The 24,811-nt window shown below is 41.5% G+C and overlaps 1 protein-coding gene across 1 annotated transcript; it reads right to left on the bottom strand.

The window, feature by feature from the left end:
- Positions 1-438: 438 nt before the first annotated feature.
- On the bottom strand, positions 439-22,643 carry CENPN (centromere protein N). The gene is made up of 10 exons (XM_052656539.1): positions 22,473-22,643; positions 15,040-15,085; positions 12,488-12,547; positions 12,133-12,209; positions 7,764-7,940; positions 6,562-6,663; positions 4,485-4,548; positions 2,867-2,979; positions 751-877; positions 439-521 (listed from the first exon to the last, which is right to left on the bottom strand). The coding sequence occupies exons 1-10, from the start codon at positions 22,641-22,643 to the stop codon at positions 439-441; spliced, it is 1,020 nt and encodes a 339-aa protein (XP_052512499.1).
- Between the last annotated feature and the right edge of the window lie 2,168 nt (positions 22,644-24,811).

The following is a 24,811-nucleotide window of genomic DNA, read 5'->3' as shown; positions in this document are numbered from 1 at the left end:
ATGAAATCATTATATAACTGAATCACCTAGTAGGCTACCTCCTGCAATAATAACTTAATGGGCCCAATTGTGCCCTTTGAATGGACCAATTTTATGCTTCTCTTAGAAAATTTTGAGTTCGGTGTAGTTTCTTGGTGCTTCTTCCTGTGATCCAAGGATTAAGAGAAAATCCCAATGGAATCAGACCTCTCTGGGATTGAGGAGAGACAGGAGTGAGAGAAAAGACATCCTGTCACATCTTAGTCCCACGACTGCTATGCTTTGCGGCAGGAGGAAAGAATCAGTCCCAAGAATTACATTGAACATTTCCAAATCTTCAATATCAAGGATGAATTTCTAAAACAAGTTTTGTAGATAGAAGTTCTCCAGCTAGTCATTAACTAAAATTTACATGCAATACAGTGAAGGATGCTGTACTTAACAAAAACCACATATAGCTTATTTATCTCTAATTTTAAAATAATTCCTTCCCTTATTGGGTATGCAAGTGAGCAGTGGAGAAAGTGGTGCATCTGCAATACCTAAAATTTAAAAAAAGAAGAAAAGAAAATGAAACATCAGTTTAAAAATGGCCAAGATTAGAGGGTGGATCATGGACCCTCCTTAAGTGAAACAGAGTATTTTCAAAACGAGGCATGATGGAATAGCAGGCTGGAGCCATGAGAAAGTTGAGAGGCAATTAGTCAGCATAGGGAGGGTCAAATGTAGTGTGTTGTTAATTCCCACTGGTGAAATAAGCTGACCACTTACCGGCTGGGGCCAGGGATTTTAGTGCTTCCAGAAGATGCGGGCTAGAGAACTTTACCAGGCACCGGAGGGGCTCTTCTCTCTCAGCCAGGATGCCCCTGTTTAAGTCACTTTTGAATTTCGTTTCAAGCTGCCATCAAATATATTTATAAATGACTATTAAATACATCAATTGCAATGGCAAAATATAAAGAGACAGGATTATGTGTTTCACTAATTCTTGTTATCAAGAAACACAGGGATGAATGGGAGTGGGAACCATTTAAATTGCTAATTGCAAACACTAGGGGAAACCAGGATATCAGCAATATCGCACACAAAATGCTGAGGGTGCACAGTGCCTGACATGCAGGAGATCCTGCCCTCAGGATGTCCTTTACTTGAGCATTAGGTTTACATTCTGAATGGAAAATGAGCACTATTTTTCGTAATCTGTCATTTCAGTGTAAAAAAATCTCATGTGTTTTGGGTCACTACCACAATTTAACTTATAGAAAACTTAAGAAACATACAGAAGGAGCACAGTGTAAGGAGTCCCCCGTACATATCACTCAGCTGAAACAATCACCGGTCTTGTTCCATCTACTACCCCACCTCCTGTTCCCTACTGCCCGTATCCACTGGATTGTTTTGAAGCAAATCCAAGACACCATGGTATCTTGCTTGTAAATATATCGATATATACCTAAAAAGGATTTTTTCTAAACTTCACCTCCACATTACCACACCTAAGACAATTAATAGCAGTTCCTCATATCATCAAATATCCAAGGATCGCTACTTCAATAGGCACTGGGCTCTTAGATTCTAACTTCAACTTTTTCCTTTTTGCTTAAAATGATTCTTAAAATTTAGAGGCAGAATGCTGAAGCACTCATGCATGAAGCAATGCAGAGGGTGAGTAATGTCTGCCGATAATTCGGATGGCTCAGAACAAATAAAGAGAAAAGAAAGCAAATGTGGCTAAATGGTAACAATGAGCGCATTTTGAAGCAAAGGGGAAATGGATGCTCACTGAAGTCTTCATGCATGTTTCCTGAAGGTTTGGCACTTTTCAAAGTACAAGAGGTAGGGGGAGTTTAGTAGCAGGCATGAATAAACGTGTGCCTTGACTTAGAGAATAGACACAATCGCAGATGTGTATAAAGGGAAGTTTTGTGGGTTGAATCTTATGGGTCCTAGACCAGCGGTTCTCTATGCAGAATCAGCTTGTGGGCTTGTGAGAACAGATGGCTGGGACCCACCTCCAGAATCCCCTATTCAGTAGGATTACGGGGGCCAAGAATCTACATTTCTTACCCATTCCCAGGTGATGGTGATGCTGCTGACCCAGAGGCCACACTTGGAGAATGACTGTCTTAGGGTATATTGAAAAGAACTGGGTTAAAACCCGCCATTCAGGGAACTTAACTTGAAAGGTGTCAAATCAACTTTTCCCACTAAAAACAAACCAAACCAAACAGGTGTTGGGCCTGACTAAGCAGATCACTGATAGACTTCAAGTGTGGCCTGTAGCTGCAGAAAATTCTAAGCATGAAGAATTTTATTGGAAGGTTTGAAGGGAGGAGAGTGTTATGAATATGAGTATTAGAGTGGTCATGACATAAATCTTGAATTTTGCTAATGGTGGCCAAGGGCTTGCCCCCCATATGGCTTTCCTGGTGGGCAGTGACTCACTTCTGGAATGAGCCAGGTTTGCAGGTGACTGTTTTTTTCCCTATGTGATGCCAACTGGGCTATATAATGACTGATTTCTTTAATCTTTTGTCCAATAAGTATTTATGAGCACTGACCATGTACAAACACTATTCTAGGTGTGGATGGGCTAGAAGCATACAATTTTTTTTTTCCTCAAAAATATCTAGCTCACAGCTGGTTACACATAACTAGATTAATGTAAAAGGTGAAATGAAAGGCAAATTCAAAATTTCCAAAGGTTGTCCTTTGCAACAGAGGAACTTACTAAATAAGATAAGGAAGTCTATTTTAACTCATAAATTTTACAAAATTAAAGTGACAAATGAATGACATAAGTTTCTTTGAATTGTTTTCCACTTGAAATTTTAGTTATTTTTAAAAAATATTGATAACTTGTAGTTAGTTTATAGCAACATCCTACCTTATATTGTGCAAATTCTAGTCTTGGTTGAGGATAGTCTCCAAAAATTTCTTGAGTCACTCTTTGCACTCTTTCTTTTTCAACTTTGTTTTCATGAATGATCCTTGAATCCACTATAGATGGAAGATTTTAAGAGAAACCAGCTGTTAGGAATGTATTTCATCCACAAAGTATCATCCTTTCATTCCTAATCTTTTAACTTGCTCATATAATTTTGAAATAGCATTTACTGCTTTTTCACTTGATTGTAATAATTTCTTACAAAGTAGAAAGTTAGAAATATAGGCTGATAAGAAAGAAGATAAAAATCACTCATAATCCTACCACACAAAGCTAAATACTGTTAACATTTTAATACATTTGTCTAACCCTTTTTTTCACTGAATAAAAAGATATGTATTTTTAAGGCTGGGTTTATAAAATAGACACAATTTTGTACCCTGCTTTCTTTACTTAACATGAAATCAATATTAGTTCCTATGCCATTGGAAAGTCATGGTTTAGTTCATAATGGCTGTACCATTTCATTTTACTGCTAAGTCACTGCCAAGGAGGAGGAACATTTCCATTTTTATAGTATATTATACCCCACCACTTTTTCTGAACTTTCTGATCTGCATTAGTAGTTTCATATTCTATTTTCTTGGGTTTTCTATGGATGGACTCATGTCAACTATGAATGGTGATATGGTCATGATTCTGAGTACAGGCGCACCTCAGGAATAAGTGGGTACAGTTCTATACCACTGCAATGAAGTGACTCACCTGAGTCTTTTGGTTTCCCAGTGCATATGAAAGTTATGTTTATAACATGCTGTGGTCTATTACATGTGCAACAGTATTAGGTCTAAGAGGACAATATACATGCTTAATTAGAAAGTCCTTTACTGCTAAAAAATGCTGACCATCATCTGAGCCTTCAGCAAGTTGTAATCTTTTACAATAGTAACGTCAAAGATCACTGATCACCGTAACAAAAATGAAAAAGTCTGAAACATTGTGAGAAACTGTGGCAGAGACACGACCTGAGCCAGTGCTACTGGGAAAATGGTGCCCACAGATTTGCTCAATACACGGTGGCCACAAACCTTCAATGTGTAAAAAGCGAAATACCCACGAAGTGCAATAAAGTACTTGGGAAGCAATTTACCCAGTGCATTACGATCCTGGGCTCCAGGCTCAGATTCGGTTTTTTCTTCTGGCTTTGCTGATTCCTAGTTATGTGATTCTGCTCAGCAAGTTACTAAACCTCTCTGAAACCTAGTTTTCTACCCCTCTTTTCTCATGAAAAGAGCTTGTTCATGGGACTGCTGTGAAGATTAAGGAAATGATACATATAAACCCCTTAGTATGGCGCCTGGCACAAAAGAAATGCTCAGTTAAATTATTTAATTTTTTGGTTTGGTTGTGGTTATGATTAGATGCCATTCTAGCAAATTCTAAAGGAGACCTATATTAGCTTAGCTTCCCCACTTCAACAGAAATTTACTTTTCAGTTTTCTGAAAACAGGAGATACTTTTGAATCACAATCCTGGTACAGAAATGTTTTACTGGGTGAGAGAAATCTGAAAAGGAATGTCCTTCCAAATTTCAGTTTTTATCTTAAAATACACATACTATTTATATCTAGCCCAAAGCTTCTTTCTTGTAGAGATGTAGTAGAGTTGTGAGTTTCAAAGCTCTAGGAAAAAGAAAACAGAAAAAAGTGAATGCTTTCCTAATTTTATCACCTCAAAGTATAGATGTTAATTGGTTTTAGTGCACAAAAGTATGGCAAATCTTATTTTTCGTTTTTCCCAACACAGATATTTGAGGCCCTATACAGACGGAGTTGAGCATTTCTCCTAGAGCGATATTGACAGAGACTGCCGGGGCCAGCAACAAGGCTGCTTTGTTTGAGGAACTCTGTACCTTGTTAACATAAAAATGTATCTGGAAGAACTATAGCTGCTGAGCCAAAAGCTAGAGAAATCAAAGGCAGCCTTTACAATGTGATGCTGCAGCTTTATGTCTTTATAACTGTGGGAAAAAAACCTCACTGACATTGCTTACAGAAAAATAACTTTCCTGCTGTAAGTGTAAATCTCCCTGACTTCTTCACTCACTTTCCCCTACTGAAGGCACTGTTTTTATAATCAAGTGTTTGACGAGTTTTTCTAGAAATGCAACTAATCATAGCAGAACTGTTGATATTAATAGCAATTTGGTAGGAGGCTGGTAGGTAAGAGGGAAGGTGCTATGGGGCGAAATCATTACCTAACTTTTTTTAAAAATTATTTTTAATTGGAGGATAATTGCTTTACAATATTGTGTTGGTTTCTGCCATACATCAACATGAATCAGCCATGGGTATACATATGTCCCTTCCCTCCTGAACCTCCCTCCCACCTCCCACCCATCCCACCTCTCCAGGTTGATACAGAGCACCAGGTGTGAGCTACCTGCATCATAACAGCAAGTTCCCACTGGCTATCTGTTTTACATACGGGAACATATATGTATGCAACTTCTTAATGTTAAGCTTGTTTTCCTTAAAGAGTAGCTTGCAGAAAGCCATCACTTCTTTCTACTTAGAACAGATGAAAATATATAAGTAGAACATACCTAGGGGCTCAAAGATATACAGTCTTAACAATTCTATAGGAGTCTGAACATATGAGCACACAGATGCCATGCAGAGGGGAAAAAACAACAACAACAACAACCCTGAGCCTTGGAGCATGGCTAGATCCATTATCATTAAAAGGAAAATAATACATTCAAATTTTTTTTTCTTAATAGGTTTTTGGTTTACTCCTAGTACACTAGACACACCTCATGAAGTTATGAGGAATTATGGTTATACCCTTTGTACCAAATTGGCCCAGTATAATATGCCTTGATATTTGACCAGGAACATTTTTTATTTTTTTGACTCACACAACATTGCACATGGGATCTTAGTTTCCTGACCAGGGATTGAACCCATGCCCATTGCTTTGGAAGTGAAGTCTTAACCACTAACTGCTAGGGAAGTTCCACACTCAAATAATTTTTTTTTTAACATTCAAATGCAGAGCTCATTTTATTGAAACTCAGTCGAACAAATTACCATTAATTTGCCCTCAGTAAAATTCAGTATTAAAAATGTTTCATGTTTGCCAAGTGAAAAGTAAATAGCTGAAACATGTAAATAAAACCTTGTTTTTAATTTATTTTTTTATTGAAGGATAATTGCTTTACAGGATTTTGTTGTTTTCTGTCAATACACTCAAATAATTTTGACAAATAAACTGTGGGAATTCATAAACCAATGCTTCCTCTTTTAATTCCTATATCACTTACTTGACTAGTGGGACAAAAAATTCTGCTTCTCTCTTGCATAAAAGAATAATATAATCAGCTTCAAAAGATAATGTCAAGTTACTCTGAAGAGAAAATAAATTCTGATTGGAATAGCTGATTAGGAAACAGGGGCCCTATAACATACACTCCAATGACTGATGGGCAGTATAAACACAATACAATTATGAAAAGATGAAAGTGAGGAATTATCTTATTTCCTATCATGTTTGCTGAAAACCTTCTCCACTTCAGGGACATCTGATGTGATCTCCTGTTGTTGGAGGTAGACTTTCCCACCTCCTCAACTTCTAAATTATGCATGAAGAGAAAATGGAGACTCGGGTTTAAATAGAGTCATTGATGGGCTTACCTGATTATACTGTTTAAAAACAATAGCCTTAAGAGAGTCCAGATATCGGCTTCTGAGGTCCATTTTCACAATCTGATGGTGTTTGCTAGCAACTGTCAGTGCCTTGAAGTGAAAATTAGCAAGATTATTAATAGCATTACTGTGTCTATCCCTTTATTTATAATACTTGTTCAGAAAAAATGTAGGAGTTGTAATCAGTGAATAATTTCTACTTAAAAGTGAAAAGAAATCCAGAACAATTAAATCTCATGTTCTGTTACTCAGCTTGAGAAACACAAACAGTGGCTAGTGGCGTTAAGATCCGCAGAAAAGCAAGGTCTTTTGTAGCATTTTTAGAAAAGAGATCCTTTTTTTTTTTGGTCAAACTACACGGCAGGCAGGATGTCAGTTCCCCACCCAGGGACTGAACCCATGGCCCCTGCAGTGCGGAGTCTTAACCACTGGACGGCCAGGGAAGCCCCAGAGTGACCCCATTTAAAGTTAGGGATTATGATAAATTAAGGTGAGAGTTAAGAATAAAGGATGAATACTCAAATGTTACCATTTTTGATGATTAGTTGTTAATACTACAATGACACTGCCATACAAAAATGCAAATAGAAAAAGCAAATTATAGACCCTATACACCACTCTGGTTTCTGTAATAAAACATCTTCCAAAAAGAACCAGCAAAACTGTTAAAAGCAGTTACTTTGGGTGAGTGGGACTGGGAAAAAGGGGTATGAAGTCTTAAAAGATTGGTTAGAGACTTCGTTGGTTGGATTTTTACCTCAATTATGCATTACTTCTCGATTTCGAGACACTAATGGAGAGTTCTAAACCAATGCTGATGCCGTGCTCTCACTTGCAGAATAATAGTACTTCCTGCTCTTTTATTTTAAGAGATCAAGAATTATGGGTGGTAGTTTACATCAAATGATACTGAGGAGTTTAAACCTACATGGCCCTGAGATAAGGATAATGCAAGCGCTGACTCATTGGAAAAGACCCTGATGCTGGGAAAGATTGAGGCAAAAGAAGAGGGCACCAGAGGATGAGATGGGTAGATAGCATTGCCGACTCAATGGACAGGCACTTGAGCAAACTCCAGGAGATAGTGGAAGACAGAGAAGCCTGGTGTGCTGCAGTCCATGGGGTTGCAAAGAGTCGGACACAACTTAGCAACTGAACAACAATACCGCTTATAGTAGTTGGTTCCATACCTGACCCAGAAGGGGTAGATTGCTCTTCAGTTGGGAGGACGAAGTGAAGGCATATGGAGTTTGGGAATAGTACACCACGTAAGCAGGTTTGTACTGGTTTGGCTTTTTATACTGTGTTCCCCAGGCAATTCGAATCCATACCGAGTTCTCCTCAGCATCTCTGAAGCTGACTGTCACCTTATTAAAAAAAAAGACATAAGTTCTCTAATTAACATATCATGTTGCACCAACAACTGATGCTTTTTAGGGGTGAAGGATGTCACTGTCTGGCTGAAATCTGGCAGTTTTTCTCCTACTTCTCATTACAGTGATTTGGGAAATCTCTGGAAAAGTGTTTTATGGTTGCTTTGTAAAGATACATCCATGCCTTGTAAAGACTTTTGGAAGGAAAAAAAAAATTTAAATCCCACAATCAATGTATGACATCACAAATTTTCAATAATTTCTTGGCCTTTGTCCTGAAAAAAATAGTAGAAAGGGACAGAAAATGGGCTAACTTTTAACAACTGAAACATAGTTTTTAGTTTGTCTCTTTGTAAGTTTTCCCAAGAACTTTCTATTTTGAAGTTTTATCTGATAAGATGTGCAGTTAATCCTCTCTCACACACACGTGCACACACACACACGCGCACACACGCGCGCGTGCACACACACACACACACACACACACACTCTCCACCCAGCACTCCCCAGTTACACTTCCTGTGCCCTCTCATACCAGCTTCTCTCCCCCGTGGTTCTGGGCAGGAGTTCTTAACCTCAAGTCAATGGTTAGAATTCAGGGCATCTATGGACTTGGGGGGGGGGTGGATAGTTCATCTTTACTTGTGGGCCTCTGTGATGGCTCAGAGAGTAAAGAATCTGCCTGCAATGTAGGACACCTGGGTTCAATCCCTTATTTGTAAGTGACATTTAGCATCTCCTTCAATTGTGAAAGTAGGCATCAAGACAGTAGAATTTTAGGATGTTATTTTGTTGTCCACAGAAATCTCAAGTATTTTTATCACATTACAATTGTTGCATGAGTCTCAAGAATATCAATTATACCTATTAGCACTTTGAAGCTAGTTGTTTTTAGACCCATTATGAGATTATTTATTGTGTTAATAAAGCACATGCATTACTGCATCAGTTTGCCATCTTAATGCCATCATAGTAACTATTTTTAGTATCATTTGTTTCCCCTGTGATTCTGTAGAGTTTACTTTACAGCATTTAAAAACACACTTCTGAGAAGTGGTCCATAAGCTTCACTAACAGCAAAAGCATCATTGCCACAAAAAGGTTAAGACACCTGTCCTAGAGCAGCCACTGAGTCACTCTTCAGTCCTGGGCACCGGGAGATACTACTTGGCATGATGTCGCCATCCTCAGCCTTTGGGAAAGTGGGGTTAACTAGCCACTAGTTAAGTTATGCAGAGGAAGGTAAAGATAAGCCAGGAGACCTCAGTTGGTTGAGGAAAGGGATGAGGACGTGCTGGTCAGCTCAGAGTAGAGGGACAGGGCAGACAGAGAAGACCCAAGGCCTTTACCTGTTTATCCTCATCTAAAACCTGCAGCGCACACAGCATGTCCCTCTCCGGCTGGCCTTTCAAGCAGGACAGATGTGACCAGTGGAAAAGCTCCTCTGTCCCCCAGCCCCGTGCTGTTGCTGCTGTCCAGTCGCTAGGTCGTGTCTGACTCCTTGCGACCCCATGCCAGGCTCCGTGGGGTTCTCCAGGCAAGAACACTGGGCTGGGGTGCCATTTCCTTCTCCACCAGCCCCTGCTAGTGTGCCTGAAATTCATTCACGAGGCAAACCCTTTCGGACCATGGTAGAGATAAGAAGAGATCTAACAACTGAAATACAAGGGCATCAAAGTAGGAGGAAATGTGAATGTTTTAGGCGCTTTTTCTCCTTGCATGGTAGGGGTGGCCTAGGGTTCAGAGAACAGAAATCTCTGCTGCCTGAAAGAGGGACAGGAAAGACTGTCAAGTGAGGAGAAGGTGCTGGGAAGGAAGATGCACATAAACTCTGAACTGGACCCGAGAGAGATGCTCTCTACCTTTGTTTTGGGTGAAGTAGGGTGGGTGTGCTGACTGCAGTTTTGAAAGAGGAGTCGGCCAGTCAGTCTGAGCTTCATGAGAAGGCTGCTTCCAGAAGGGTCCAGACCATATATCTACAACATTCCTGGAGAAGTGGCCATGGATTCTGTGCCTATGAGGCTTATGTTTGTTTTTTCTTTTATAAAAGAAAGCAGGTGCATGCAATATACCCACAGTCCACACAGGACTCTCCTATAACCTCTGCAGAGTTCACAATTTCATGGTAACAAGAGTTTTCAAATAATATAATCCAAAATAACAACTTATTCAAAAAATTTAAATAATAATAATAAAAGAGAGAAATCTTCTTTTGGTTCAGTTTTCTTTGAATTAATTTATAAATTAAATACGTTCCCCCTCAAAAGGCTGAAGATTTTGTTCTGTTTTGTAAACCTGATAAAATGATTCTAAGGTTCATCTGGAGGAATGGTTAGGACATTTCTGACAAAGAAAAATAACTGGGGGTAGGGTTGACTTGTCTTAAGGGTTATGAAAATGTTTTAAAAACTAATGATTAATGGAATGAGGAGTTTGCTCTAGGCAAGTGGCCCCCCTGACACCAAAACCAGAAGCAGGAAGAGTTGCCTACACAGTCACTGGCAGGACCACTGTGAGTGGTCTCCCTGCTAGGGCAGAGCCGGCCCCTAGAGTAGACCAGAGTAGGTGCTTTCTGCAGGCAGCTGCTAACTCAGGCTAAGCTTGTGCTCCTGCTGGAGACAAGCAAAGGGGACAATAGGGAGGGGCTGGTGGGATTCCTTCCATGTGGGGGGGCACAGCGGGAACAAGAAGAAATATTTCCCTCCAAGAGTCTTGTGGCAGAAAAAACAGGGCTTGAGGATAAGCCCGGGGAAAGGATGTATTTTCTCTGAGAATTAAGCATGTTTATAAGCAGTAGAGTAGGAAGCAGAAGAGGGAAGGGAGTAAAGATACAAAAGAGAACAAAGAAAAACAGAGCAGAAAAGTTGGATGAGGATGTAGGAGATGAATGCACAGCACACAGAAGGGTCGTTGTAAGAAAGGAGATGAGGGAACATATTCGGTGACAGGTGCCTGAGTAGAAAGCAGGACCAGCTCCAGACTAAAGGATGAGGTAAGGGGATGGAGGTGACATCACCTTTACGGCAGAAGGCAAAGGAACTGAAGAGCCTCTTGATGGAAGTGAAAGAGGACAGTGAAAAACCTTAAAACTCAACTTTCAAAACACTAAGATCATGGCATCCGGCCCCATCACTTCATGGCAAATAGATGGGGAAACAATGGAAACAGTGAGAGACTTTATTTTCTTGGGCTCCAAAATCACTGTAGATGGTGACTGCAGCCGTGAAATTAAAAGATGCTTACTCCCTGAAAGAAAAGCTATGACCAACCTAGACAGCATATTAAAAAGCAGAGACATTACTTTACCAACAAAGGTCCATCTAGTCAAAGCTGTGGTTTTTCCATTAGTCATGTATGGATGTGACAGATGGACCATACAGAAATTTGAGTGCTGAAGAATTGATGCTTTTGAACTGTGGTGTTGGAGAAGTCTCTGGAGAGTCCCTTGGACTGCAAGGAGATCAAACCAGTCAATCCTAAAGGAAATCAACCCTGAACATTCATTGGAAGGACTGATGCTGAAGCTGAAACTCTAATACTTTGGCCACCTGATGCAAAGGACTCATTGGAAGACTCTGATGCCGGCAGGAGAGGGGATGACAGAGGATGAGATGGTTGGATGGCATCACTGACTCAATGGATGAGTTTGAGCAAGCTCCAGAAGTTGGTGAAGGACAGGGAAGCCTGGTGTGCTGCAGTCCACAGGGTCGCAAAGAGTTGGACATGACTAAACTGGACTGAAGGGGATGGAGAGACAAGTCAAGGAGTTTGAGAATCAACTGCAGGCATGAGCCACCCAGGGCCATTTAGGTAAAATTCATTATTGTTAAATAAGATGATCATTTTTAGATTCTCAGTCAAACCAGCCACACTTCAGGTTCTTGGCAGCCACATGTAGCTACTTGGCTGTGTTCTGGACATTTCTGATCTAGAACATTTCCATCAGTGCAGAGTCCTACCGGGCAGTGCTGCTCTTGAGGAAGAAGCAGAACCCCTGAATTGAAAGGTAAGGGGAGCAGAACGTTTTTACAATGAGCAGAGTTTGTCTTTGATATTGAGTAGAATAGTATGGAATATTACTAACTGAAATTCTTGCAAATTAAAAAAACAAGGTAGTGATGAATTTTCAGTGCACGGGTGCCGTGAAATTGAACCTCATGGAAATTCAGATAAATTCTATTCTTACATTTTTTAATGCTCTCTGAAGAATTTTCTTGAATGAACTTTTGAATTCTTCCATATCAAAAAGATCAATGTTGTCACCTGTCAAAGTGAAAAGAAAAATCAAGAAAAATCAAGGGAGCTACACTGTCTTCAATACATTTGCAAAGACCCTGAAGGTAAGAACAATAATGATCGAATCACACAAACACTGCCAGTATCTCTGACTCAGCATCACCAAATATATTTCTCACTTTTCTATACATGAGTAATAATCATTTCATTTGGAAAGAAGAGACTTAAGAGGAACATGCTGCTATTCCTTTTTAAATTGCCCAAATATCAAATACAAGTGTTTGGTTTAAAATGAGAAACATTACCTGGTCTTTTACTCATCTGAAAAACATCCCAAATTTTCTGGTGCCGATGAAACTGAGTATCTGAGGGAGGGAGAAAGAGCTTATTACTGCATGTCAGAGAACTTTCAAGCAACGGGCTTGTAAGTACATATTTTTAATAATGTGAACGTGGAGAAAGTAACAGTAATTTACAAATTAAGTTATGCAGATTTTTATTTGAAATATAAATTTTCAATGGATTAAATTTACTCCAATAAAACGGGTTATAATGAATTACTCAACATAGTAGAGATTTAGCCTTCATTCTTAGACCATTTATTCTGTCCATACAGGTCTACTCCAGAGTGCTGCATCTCTCCAGAAGCCAGCGATGACGTGTTCCCGGCACTGGTGTTTCCATCGACTTTGCTTATTCTGCACTCTTCTCCTAGCTCCTTGGGCACCTCATTATGGTCTCTTCTAAAACACCACCATGCAGAAAGGCCTCCCTGAGCACTCTACCCAAATTGAAGCCTCCATCCCACTATGGTTTTTCCAGTAGTCATGTAAGGATGTGAGAGCCGGACCATAAAGAAGGCTGAGCACCAAGGAATTGATGCTTTCGAACTGTGGTATTGGAGAAGACTCTGGAGAGTCCCTTGGACTTCAAGAGATCAAACCAGTCAATCCTAAGGGAAATCAACCCTGAATACTCATTGGAAGGACTGATGCTGAAGCTGGAGCTCCAATACTTTGGCCACCTAATGCGAAGAGTCAACTCATTAGAAAAGACCCTGATGCTGGGAAAGATTGAAGGCAGGAAGAGAAGGGGACAACAGAGGATGAGATGGTTAGATGGCATCACTGACTCAATGGACATGAGTTTGAGCAAGCTCTGGGTGCTGGTGATGGACAGGGAGGCCTGGTCACAAAGAGTCGGACGTGACTTAACAACTGAACAACAATAACAACATCCCGCCCTGCTCTAGTTTCCTTCATGGCACTTATCACTTCCTGACATTACAGCATGTATTTAGATGTTCATCTGCACACTTGCTTGTACACATGAGATACTGGACTTAGTCTTGTTCATCTTATTCCCAGTGTCTAGCCACTGCTGCTGCTGCTGCTGCTGCTAAGTCGCTTCAGTCGTGTCCGACTCTGTGCGACCCCATAGATGGCAGCCCACCAGGCTCCCCCGTCCCTGGGATTCTCCAGGCAAGAACACTGGAGTGGGTTGCCATTTCCTTCTCCAACGCGTAAAAGTGAAAGGGAAGTCGCTCAGTCATGTCCGACTCTTTGCGACCCCATGGACTGTAGCCTACCAGGCTCCTCCGTCCATGGGATTTTCCAGGCAAGAGTACTGGCTGGCATTAAATATATGTATCTGATGACTGACTGAATGAATGGATGAATGTAGGATACAGAAGGCGCCCTTTAGGAGTTACAAACTTAAGAGTATCTTGGATTAAAAATGGATCCAGTAAGTTATTGAGCTCAGTCCCAACACATCATCATCCTGGCTTTACTCGGTTCCTGTGCTGACCCCTATCTGCATCTGTGTCTTTGGACCTAGGATCAAGGTGCTCTGCACCCCAAAAAGAGGGACTGTGGGCTCCAACACTCAAGGGCACCAATCTGCTGTGCCTTTGAACTATTATTTTTCTTGCCCTTGTCTTTTTTTCTTTTTTGGTGCCTTGGTGTTCTCTCCCTATCCCAGTCTGTTTATGGCGATGGCCTGAGAAATCTTCATTATCTAGTTTTGTCTAAAACAGGTATAATCAGGTACAATGTGATGTCTGCCCTTAAAGATAGCATCCAAAAGGTTTTGTTTCTTTCTGATATATTCTTCCTTGGTTCTGTGTTTCAGAATTCAGATGGCCTGCTAAATGATATCTGAATAAGGTTGTTATAATAATAATAATGGAGAGGAATCATTTTTTGTGGATAATGATTCCTTTAAGCACCATGCAGAAGTTCATGATAAATGGCAAAGAATTAAGTACAAATGCTGATGTTTCCTCGAATAGTTCATATCTGAGACTAACCCATGATCTTTGTGACAAGCTTGGTCCCCTTCTAGTGTCCACTGTCTTAGTCAGGGGTCCATCTTCCTTCTAGTGGCACATGCAGACTGCGGAGCCATGCCTGCCTCTCTCACTCAGTACCCCCTTGACCACACCACATGCAAGTCCAGTCAGTGCTATCCTTACAAGCGGCACTGTAATTATAACAAATTCTCAGAAATATATTTTCAAATTCTGTTAGCAATAATACAAAGCCTAGCAAATACTTACTATGTCCTTATTATGTGCCAATTACTGTGATAAGAACTTTTCAAGTCTTATCTTACTTAACCCTCACAACGATCCTGTGAAATACAGGGTGTTATTATGTCCATTTGATTTAGGAAAAGTCTGAAGCTTAGAAAAAGGTGACGTGACTTGGCAAACGACACAAGACTGGTTTTAAGTGACAGAGCTGAAATATGAAACCAGGTCAGCTTGACTCTAAAATCTGAGCCATCACATACAAAACTGCCTCTCTGATGAAACTGGACTGGTTAAGTGTAAATACAAACCACCAAGACTTACAAATGATGTCTAAATGGGCTGCATCATTGAGCCTTGCACGATTCTCCTGAAAGAGAATGTAATAATACTTTTAGTAATTATGGTGATAGGTTTGGTTCCACTCCATCTACAGCACATTTTAGGGTTGCTTAGGACAAACTATGAGGGCCCTCTCAATACTGTACTGACAACATGTCTTGCAACTACGCTCTTCTGATTCATGTCCCAGTACAGGCTCTCACAACTGTTCTCCCACGATCTACTCTTCATTGATCATTTTTAACTTTCTGTTTGGTTTTTTCAATCAATGGTATCCTTTCAGACCTCCTCTATACCAGGGTTTCTCAACCAGGCTTCAGGGACATTTTGAGTCAGATACATCTGTCTTGTGGAAGCTGTCCTAGAATGTAAGGAACATTCCTGGCCTCTATCCCCTGGAAGCCAGCAGCACCCACTCCCAGTTTTGACAACCAGAAACATCTCTTCTGGGAGCAAAACCATCTCAGCTGAGAACTACTACTCTATACATACACATTTGTACGTTCACATAGTATATAGTTTCTTTTAATGTTATACATAAAGATCTAGTTTATTCTTTTTAATGATCGAAGAATATTTTGTTAAGTGGATGTATCATTTTTTATCTCATAAGTATAGTTAGTTCCAATTTCGTGTGTGTAAGTAATGCTAGTTAACATTTTTATTTATATGTAACCATTTACATATAACTATATATAAAAATGTTTATCAATTATAATATCATATATAATTCCTTATTTTTAATGTTTTATATATATGTAAATATCCAGAAGTGGAACTGCTGGGTCATAAAGCATATTTATTTAAAATGAATGAGGGAAGGGTATACTGGGTATACAAGTTCAGTTCAGTTCAGTCGCTTAGTTGTGTCCGACTCTTTGCGACTCCATGAATCGCAGCAAGCCAGGCCTCCCTGTCCATCACCAACTCCCGGAGTTAACTCAGACTTAACGTCCATCGAGTCAATGGTGCCGTCCAGCCATCTCATCCTCTGTCGTCCCCTTCTCCTCCTGCCCCCAATCCCTCCCAGCATCAGAGTCTTTTCCAATGAGTCAACGCTTTGCATGAGGTGGCCAAAGTACTGGAGTTTCAGCTTTAGCATCATTCCTTCCAAAGAAATCTCAGGGCTGATCTCCTTCAGAATGGACTGGCTGGATTTCCTCGCAGTCCAAGGGACTCTCAACAGTCTTCTCCAACACCACAGTTCAAAAGCATCAATTCTTCGGTGCTCAGCTTTCTTCACAGTCCAACTCCCACATCCATACATAACCACTGGAAAAACCATAGCCTTGATTAGATGGACCTTTGTTGGCAAAGTAATGTCTCTGCTTTTGAATATACTATCTAGGTTGGTTATCACTTTTCTTCCAAGGAGTAAGCGTCTTTTGATTTCCTGGCTGCAGTCACCATCAGCAGTGATTTTGGACCCAAAAAAATAAAGTCTGACACTGTTTCCACATTTATTTCCCATGAAATGATGGGACCAGATGCCATGATCTTCGTTTTTTGAATGTTGAGCTTTAAGCCAACTTTTTCACTCTCCACTTTCACTTTCATCAAGAGGCTTTTGAGTTCCTCTTCACTTTCTGCCATAAGGGTGATGTCATCTGCATATCTGAGTTCAGTTCAGTAGCTCAGTCGTGTCCGACTCTTTGCAACCCTATGAATCGCAGCACGCCAGGCCTCCCTGTCCATCACCATCTCCCAGAGTTCACTCAGACTCACGTCCATCGAGTCCGTGATGCCGTCCAGCCATCTCATCCTCCGTCGTCCCCTTCTCCTCCTGCCCCCAATCCCTCCCAGCATCAGTCTTTTCCAATGAGTCAACTCTTCGCATGAGGTGGCCTAAGTACTGGACTTTCAGCTTTAGCATCATTCCTTCCAAAGAAATCCCAGGGTTGATCTCCTTCAGAATGCACTGGTTGGATCTCCTCGCAGTCCAAGGGACTCTCAACAGTCTTCTCCAACACCACAGTTCAAAAGCATCAATTCTTTGGCGCTCAGCCTTCTTCACAGTCCAACTCTCACATCCATACATAACCACAGGAAAAACCATAGCCTTGACTAGACGGACCTTAGTCGGCAAAGTAATGTCTCTGCTTTTGAACATACTATCTAGGTTGGTCATAACTATTCTTCCAAGGAGTAAGCGTCTTTTAATTTCATGGCTGCAGTCACCATCTGCAGTGATTTTGGAGCCCCCAAAAATAAAGTCTGACACTGTTTCCACTGTTTCCCCATCTATTTCCCATGAAGTGATGGGACCGGATGCCATGATCTTCATTTTCTGAATGTTGAGCTTTAAGCCAACTTTTTCACTCTCCACTTTCACTTTCATCAAGAGGCTTTTTAGCTCCTTTTCACTTTCTGCCATAAGGGTGGTGTCATCTGCATATCTGAAGTTATTGATATTTCTCCCGGCAATCTTGATTCCAGCTTGTGTTTCTTCCAGCCCAGCGTTTCTCATGATGTAAAGTTAAATAACCAGGGTGACAATATACAGCCTTGACGTACTCCTTTTTCTATTTGGAACCAGTCTGTTGTTCCATGTCCAATTCTAACTGTTGCTTTCTGATCCGCATACAGATTTCTCAAGAGGCAGGTGAGGTGGTCTGGTATTTCCATCTCTCAGAATTTTCCACAGTTTATTGTGATCCACAAAGTCAAAGGCTTTGGCATAGTCAATAGAGCAGAAGTAGATGTTTTTCTGGAACTCTCTTGCTTTTTCCACGATCCAGTGGATGTTGGCAATTTGGTCTTTGGTTCCTCTGCCTTTTCTAAAACCAGCTCGAACATGCAGTACTTCAGTGCAATCTCAAAAACGACAGAATGATCTCTATTCATTTCCAAGGCAAACCATTCAATATCACAGTTATCCAAGTCTATGCCCCACCAGTAAAGCTAAATAAGCTGAAATTGAACGGTTTTATGGAGACCTACAAGACCTTTCAGAACTAACACCCCAAAAAGATGTCCTTTTCATTATAGGGGACTGGAATGCAAAAGTAGGAAGTCAAGAAACACCTGGAGTAACAGGCAAATTTGGCCTTGGAATGCGGAATGAACCAGGGCAAAGACTAACAAGAGTTTTGCCAAGAAAATGCACTGGTCATAGCAAACACCCTCTTCCAACAACACAAGAGACGACTCTACACATGGACATCACCAGATGGTCAACACCAAAATCAGACTGATTGTTATTCTGTGCAGCCAAAGATGGAGAAGCTCTATACAGTCACCAAAAACAAGACCAGGAGCTGACTGTGGCTCAGATCATGAACTCCTGATTGCCAAATTCAGACTTAAATTGAAGAAAGTAGGGAAAACCACTAGACCATTCAGATATGACCTAAGTCAAATCCCTTATGATTATACAGTAGAAGTGAGAAATAGATTTAAGGGCCTAGATGTGACAGATAGAGCGCCCAATGAACTATGGAATGAGGTTCATGACATTGTACAGGAGACAGGGATCAAGACCATCCCCATGGAAAAGAAATGCAGAAAAGCAAAATGGCTGTCTGGGGAGGCCTTACAAATAGCTGTGAAAAGAAGAGAGGTGAAAAGCAAAGGAGAAAAGGAAAGATATAAGCATCTGAATGCAGAGTTCCAAAGAATAGCAAGAAGAGATAAGAAAGCCTTCTTCCGTGATCAATGCAAAGAAATAGAGGAAAACAAGAGAATGGGAAAGACTAGAGATCTCTTCAAGAAAATTAGAGATACCAAGGGAACATTTCATGCAAAGATGGGCTCGATAAAGGACAGAAATGGTATGGACCTAACAGAAGCAGAAGATATTAAGAGGTGGCAAGAATACATGGAAGAACTTTACAAAAAAGATCTTCACAACCCAGATAATCATGATGATGTGATCACTAGTCTAGAGCCAGACATCTTGGAAAGTGAAGTCAAGTGGGCCTTAGAAAGCATCATTAGGAACAAAGCTAGTGGAGGTGATGGAATTCCAGTTGAGCTACTTCAAATCCTGAAAGATGATGCTGTGAAAGTGCTGCACTCAATACGCCAGCAAATTTGGAAAACTCAGCAGTGGCCACAGGACTGGAAAAGGTCCGTTTTCATTCCAATCCCAAAGAAAGGAAATGCAAAAGAATGCTCAAACTACCACACAATTGCACTCATCTCACACGCTAGTAAGGTAATGCTCAAAATTCTCCAAGCCAGGCTTCAGTAATACATGAACCGTGAACTCCCTGATGTTCAAGCATATCTGAGGTTATTGATATTTCTCCCAGCAATCTTGATTCCAGCTTGTGCTTCTTCCAGCCCAGCGTTTCTCATGATGTACTCTGCATATAAGTTAAATAAGCAGGGTGACAATATTCAGCGTTGATGTACTCCTTTTCCTATTTGGAACCAGTCTGTTGTTCCATGTCCAGTTCTAACTGATGCTTCCTGACCTGCATATAGGTTTCTCAAGACGCAGGTCAGGTGGTCTGGTATTCCCATCTCTCTTAGAATCTTCCACAGTTTATCGTGATCCACACAGTCAAAGGCTTTGGCATAGTCAATAAAGCAGAAGTAGATGTTTTTCTGGAACTCTCTTTGCTTTTTCAATGATCCAGCGGAGGTTGGCAACTTGATCTCTGGTTCCTCTGCTTTTTCTAAAACCAGCTTGAACATCTGGAAGTTCACGGTTCACGTATTGCTGAAGCCTGGCTTGGAGAATTTTGAGCATTACTTTACTAGCATGTGAGATGAGTGCAATCGTGCGGTAGTTTGAGCATTCTTTGGCATTGCCTTTCTTTGGGATTGGAATGAAAACGGACCTTTTCCAGTCCTGTGGCCACTGCTGTTTTCCAAATTTGCTGGCATATTGAGTGCAGCACTTTCACAGCATCATCTTTCAGGATTTGAAGTAGCTCAACTGGAATTCCATCACCTCCACTAGCTTTGTTCCTAATGATGCTTTCTAAGGCCCACTTGACTTCACATTCCAGGATGTCTGGCTCTAGGTGAGTGATCACACCATCGTGATTATCTGGGTGGTGAAGATATCTTGGTCGTGGCTGTGCGGGCACAGGAGGGCCTAGAGGAGCTACTCCACGTTCAAGGTGATGAGGGGCGGCAGTGAGGAGATACCCCTCGTCCAAGGTAAGGAGCAGCGGCTGCGCTTTGCTGGAGCAGCCGTGAAGAGATACCCCACGCCCAAGGTAAGAAAAACCCAAGTAAGACGGTAGGTGCTGCAAGAGGGCATCAGAGGGCAGACACACTGAAACCATAATCACAGAAAGCTAGTCAGTCTAATCACACTAGGACCACAGCCTTGTCTAACTGAATGAAACCAAGCCATGCCTGCGGGGCAACCCAAGACGGGCGGGTCATGGTGGAGAGGTCTGACAGAACGTGGTCCACTGGAGTAGGGAATGGCAAACCACTTCAGTATTCTTGCCCTGAGAACCCCATGAACAGTATGAAAAGGCAAAATGATAGGATACCGAAAGAGGAACTCCCCAGGTCAGTAGGTGCCATCAATATGCTACTGGAGATCAGGGGAGAAATAACTCCAGAAAGAATGAAGGGATGGAGCCAAAGCAAAAACAATACCCAGCTGTGGATGTGACTGGTGATAGAAGCAAGGTCCGATGCTATAAAGAGCAATATTGCAAAGGAACCTGGAATGTCAGGTCCATGAATCAAGGCAAATTGGAAGTGGTCAAACAAGAGATGGCAAGGGTGAACGTTGATATTCTAGGAATCAGTGAACTAAAATGGAATGGAATGGGTGAATTTAACTCAGATGACCATTATATCTACTACTGCGGGCAGGAATCCCTTAGAAGAAATGGAGTAGCCATCGTGGTCAACAAAACAGTCCGAAATGCAGTACTTGGATGCAATCTCAAAAATGACAGAATGATCTCTATTCATTTCCAAGGCAAACCATTCAATTTCACAGTAATCCAAGTCTATGCCCCAAACAGTAATGCTGAAGAAGCTGAAGTTGAACAGTTCTATGAAGACCTACAAGACCTTTTAGAGCTAACACCCCAAAAAGATGTCCTTTTCATTATAGGGGATTGGAATGCAAAAGTAGGAAGTCAAGAAACACCTGGAGTAACAGGCAAATTTGGCCTTGGAATGCAGAGTGAACCAGGGCAAAGACTAACAAGAGTTTTGCCAAGAAAATGCACTGGTCATAGCAAACACCCTCTTCCAACAACACAAGAGAAGACTCTACACATGGACATCACCAGATGGTCAACACCGAAATCAGACTGATTATATTCTTTGCAGCCAAAGATGGAGAAGCTCTATACTGTCACCAAAAACAAGACCAGGAGCTGACTGTGGTTCAGATCATGAATTCCTGATTGCCAAATTCAGACTTAAATTGAAGAAAGTAGGGAAAACCACTAGACCATTCAGATATGACCTAAATCAAATCACTTATGATTATACAGTGGAAGTGAGAAATAGATTTAAGGGACTAGATCTGATAGATAGAGTGCCTGATGAACTATGGAATGAGGTTTGTGACATTGTACAGAAGACAGGGATCAAGACCATCCCCATGGAAAAGAAATGCAGAAAAGCAAAATGGCTGTCTGGGGAGGCCTTACTAATAGCTGTGAAAAGAAGAGAAGCTTTTAAAAGCAAAGGAGAAAAGGAAAGATATAAGCATCTGAATGCAGAGTTCCAAAGAATAGCAAGGAGAGATAAAAAAGCCTTCCTCAGCGATCAATGCAAAGAAATAGAGGAAAGCAAGAGAATGGGAAAGACTAGAGATCTCTTCAAGAAAATTAGAGATAACAACGGAACATTTCATGCAAAGATGGGCTCGATAAAGGACAGAAATGGTATGGACCTAACAGAAACAGAAGATATTAAGAAGAGGTGACAAGAATACACAGAAGAACTATACAAAAAAGATGTTCACGACCAAGATAATCACGATGGTGTGATCACTCACCTAGAGCCAGACATCCTGGAATGTGAAGTCAAGTGGGCATATAAGGGTATAGTAAAATTCTTTGCACAATACTTGCAACTTTTCTGAAAGCGTGAAATCACTTTAAAATAAAAAGCAAATAAGTAAATAAATACATGTGAAAGAGAGTGTCTTTCTGCATAATTTGATCAATATATCTGAGTATTATCTTTTCATCTTTCACAATCTGAGAGTTAAGAAAAGAATACTGCTAACTATTTTAACTTCTTCGTCTGTTTCTTCTCCCTTGGTATTCACTTTTTTTTTTCCTCCCTAATTTATAAGCATTCTTTGCAAGTTGAAAAATCCAATTAAAAATTAGCACCTTTTCCACTATAGTGGGACAGAGTCCTCCTCATGTCATAGCCTAGAGCTACTTAAATCTCTTTTGGGCTAAGGAAAGGAAAGAGAGAGGAAAACCTAAGTGTAGCATGATATTCAATGTTAATCACTTTGAACACGTTACCTCACAAAGCAGAACCAAGTCCTGAACAATAGATTCCTTTCTCTGCCGAAAGTTTACGGTCTGCAGTTGATTTTCAGACAAAAAATTCCAGGTTTTTAGGATTGTCATCATTTCCGTCATTGGGATTTTCAAGATGGTCCTCCTGAAAAACTCAGCAAGAGTTTCATCCATCTTTTTGGCACTTTAATAAAAATAAAAACAGCACAACAAAGTATTAAGCAAACACAAAAGTACAACTTAGTGAATTTTCAGCATCATAATTTTAGCCAGAATTATGATTTGTAGGTGAAACACCCAAATTTTTCAGGCATTCTGCAGAGTATTTCAACAAGAGGATTTTCTCTTAAGTGTACATTTAAACATGTTTTAAGGTTTTTAAAAATTAGTGTTCTCTCTCCTTTCTTGGCTAGAGTATTTTGATCTTTTGATAGCAATAGTAAGTGAATCACTCATTTACCTATTCATGTATCAAATTACTAAGCACCCATTAGTGCTAGGCACTTTTTTAGGAACAGGGGATAGAGCTTTAACCAAAAATTCCTGCCAGTAGGAAGTGTCCTTCATAGCTGGGAGAGACAGGCAACAGGAAAATCACAGAAAATGTTAAAAAGTGGCAAGTGCTGAGGAGAAAAGGGAGCAAAGTTAGGAAGCTAGTAGCGGTGAATAGGGAGCAGGCTGGGAATGGGTGGGGGCCGAGGGGAATGGAGAGGAGGCCTGAGAGAAGGTGGCATTTGAGCCAATTCTTGGGGGAGGAAGAGTGAGCTGTGTGGCTGGTTGTTGGAGGAGCTCTGCAGGCAGATGGAACAGCAAGTGCAAAAGCCTTGGGGCCATCAAGGGGAGAAAGAGGCCTCCAGACAGGCCAGAGAGGAGGGTGAAAAGGCACAGAGGAGGACGTGAGGAGGGCCGTGTTTATGACAAGAAGCAGAAGTCAGCCTGTCAATCTCATCCGCTTCCATCAAGACTACAGGATACACAAGGACAAACAGAAGAGAGTCCCCTAAAAGGATCGTGGCTATGAATTATTTCTACCATTTAAGTGTTTGTTGAATGGCATATGATTTATTATACGATATATGATTAATCTCCACTAGGGCAGGAACTATGTTTGTCTTATTCACACCTGCCTTCCTAGAATCTAGAACAGTTTCAGCCCAAGAACTGTCTTAGTGGAAATACTTGTTGAATAGGAAGCCCCAAAGTATTAGATACTCCCCCTAAGAAGCTGCGCCTGAGGAGATAAACAACCTGGGAAGGATTAGCCAGTGACAATATCAAGCCAACGTCCCCCATCAAAAACACTGGAGGTGGGGGTGGTTGGTAAAACGCAGACTCCTGGGCTCAATGATTTAAACTAGGGGAGGGGAATGCGGGGGAAGTGCTCGAGATTTCTGCATTTTTACAATTAAAAGTCTTAATTCTGGCTAAAGTTTGGGAATGTCATTCTAAAGAATTATGATAGAAAGAAGAAATGGAGGGAATGCAACCTCATCAATAAAACTGGAAACCCTTGAATAAACTCTTCTGATTCCCTGTGATTATCTAATTTCTACTTCGCTGCGCGTGGCACAGTGTCTGGCACATAGTAGGTACATGAGATATAACAGCTGAATGAAAGCATGACCAAAAAGGTCCCTGTAAATATACACCGCCGAAGAGCTGCCACAAGGAGCAGGAGTAATGCGAGACTAAAAAGGACGGACGCCAAGGTTACCCCAACATCAAAACACCCAACCCCAACATCAAAACACCCAACTCTGAAGAAGCAGCAACGGAAGACTGAGTTTAGCCCTTGAGAGCTCTGGGCGGCGCCAGCGTGACGCAAGCCCCACCTAAGGCTCCGCCCCAGCGGGGCGGATGTGACGTCACGACCCAGCGTCTCCGCCCTCTTCGCCTCAGCCGCAACCGAAGTTCCCCGTCTCAGGCCCGAGACCAAGGACCAGTCCCTCACCTTGGGACCCGTGGCAGTCACAAGAGAGTCGCCTCAGAGTCCTGGGACGTGGCTTTTTCTAGGCTCCCGCCACATCCCGCCCAACCCCACGCCGCCGGGTTCTCTTACCCACATCGCCGGCCCGCTCTCTCCTCAGCGACTGTTCCCGCCCGCTGCTCCTTCAAAACCACCAATTGCGGTTCCCGCCGTCCTGGAGCCCCGCCCACCGGGGGGGCGCCAACTCCGAACTGTGCCCTCGGCACAGGGGACCGTGTGAGGAGAGCGACCGAAGTGAAACGCGCCGAGCCCCCCGCCTCGCTCTTCTCAGCAGAGAATATTTTTTGAATGCCTTAATCCCAGCCACAGAATCTGGCTTGCCGGTTCCCCTTCAAGTTTAGGCTCGCGGCGCCTC

Source organism: Budorcas taxicolor, chromosome 18 (genome assembly GCF_023091745.1).
Source record: "Budorcas taxicolor isolate Tak-1 chromosome 18, Takin1.1, whole genome shotgun sequence".
Lineage (NCBI taxonomy): Eukaryota > Metazoa > Chordata > Mammalia > Artiodactyla > Bovidae > Budorcas > Budorcas taxicolor.
This window is presented reverse-complemented; position numbering and strand designations above follow the sequence as displayed.

What these genes read in the sequence shown, in the direction of transcription:
- CENPN (XM_052656539.1), bottom strand. Translation starts at nt 22,643, where the DNA reads ATGGATGAAACTCTTGCTGAGTTTTTCAGGAGGACCATCTTGAAAATC. An exon ending in ATCTACCCCTTCTGGGTCAG is followed by an intron (nt 6,664 to 7,763) that starts GTATGGAACCAA and finishes TTTCACTTCAAG; the next exon opens with GCACTGACAGTTGCTAGCAA. An exon ending in AAAATCCCTGGCCCCAGCCG is followed by an intron (nt 522 to 750) that starts GTAAGTGGTCAG and finishes TTTAAATTTTAG; the next exon opens with GTATTGCAGATGCACCACTT.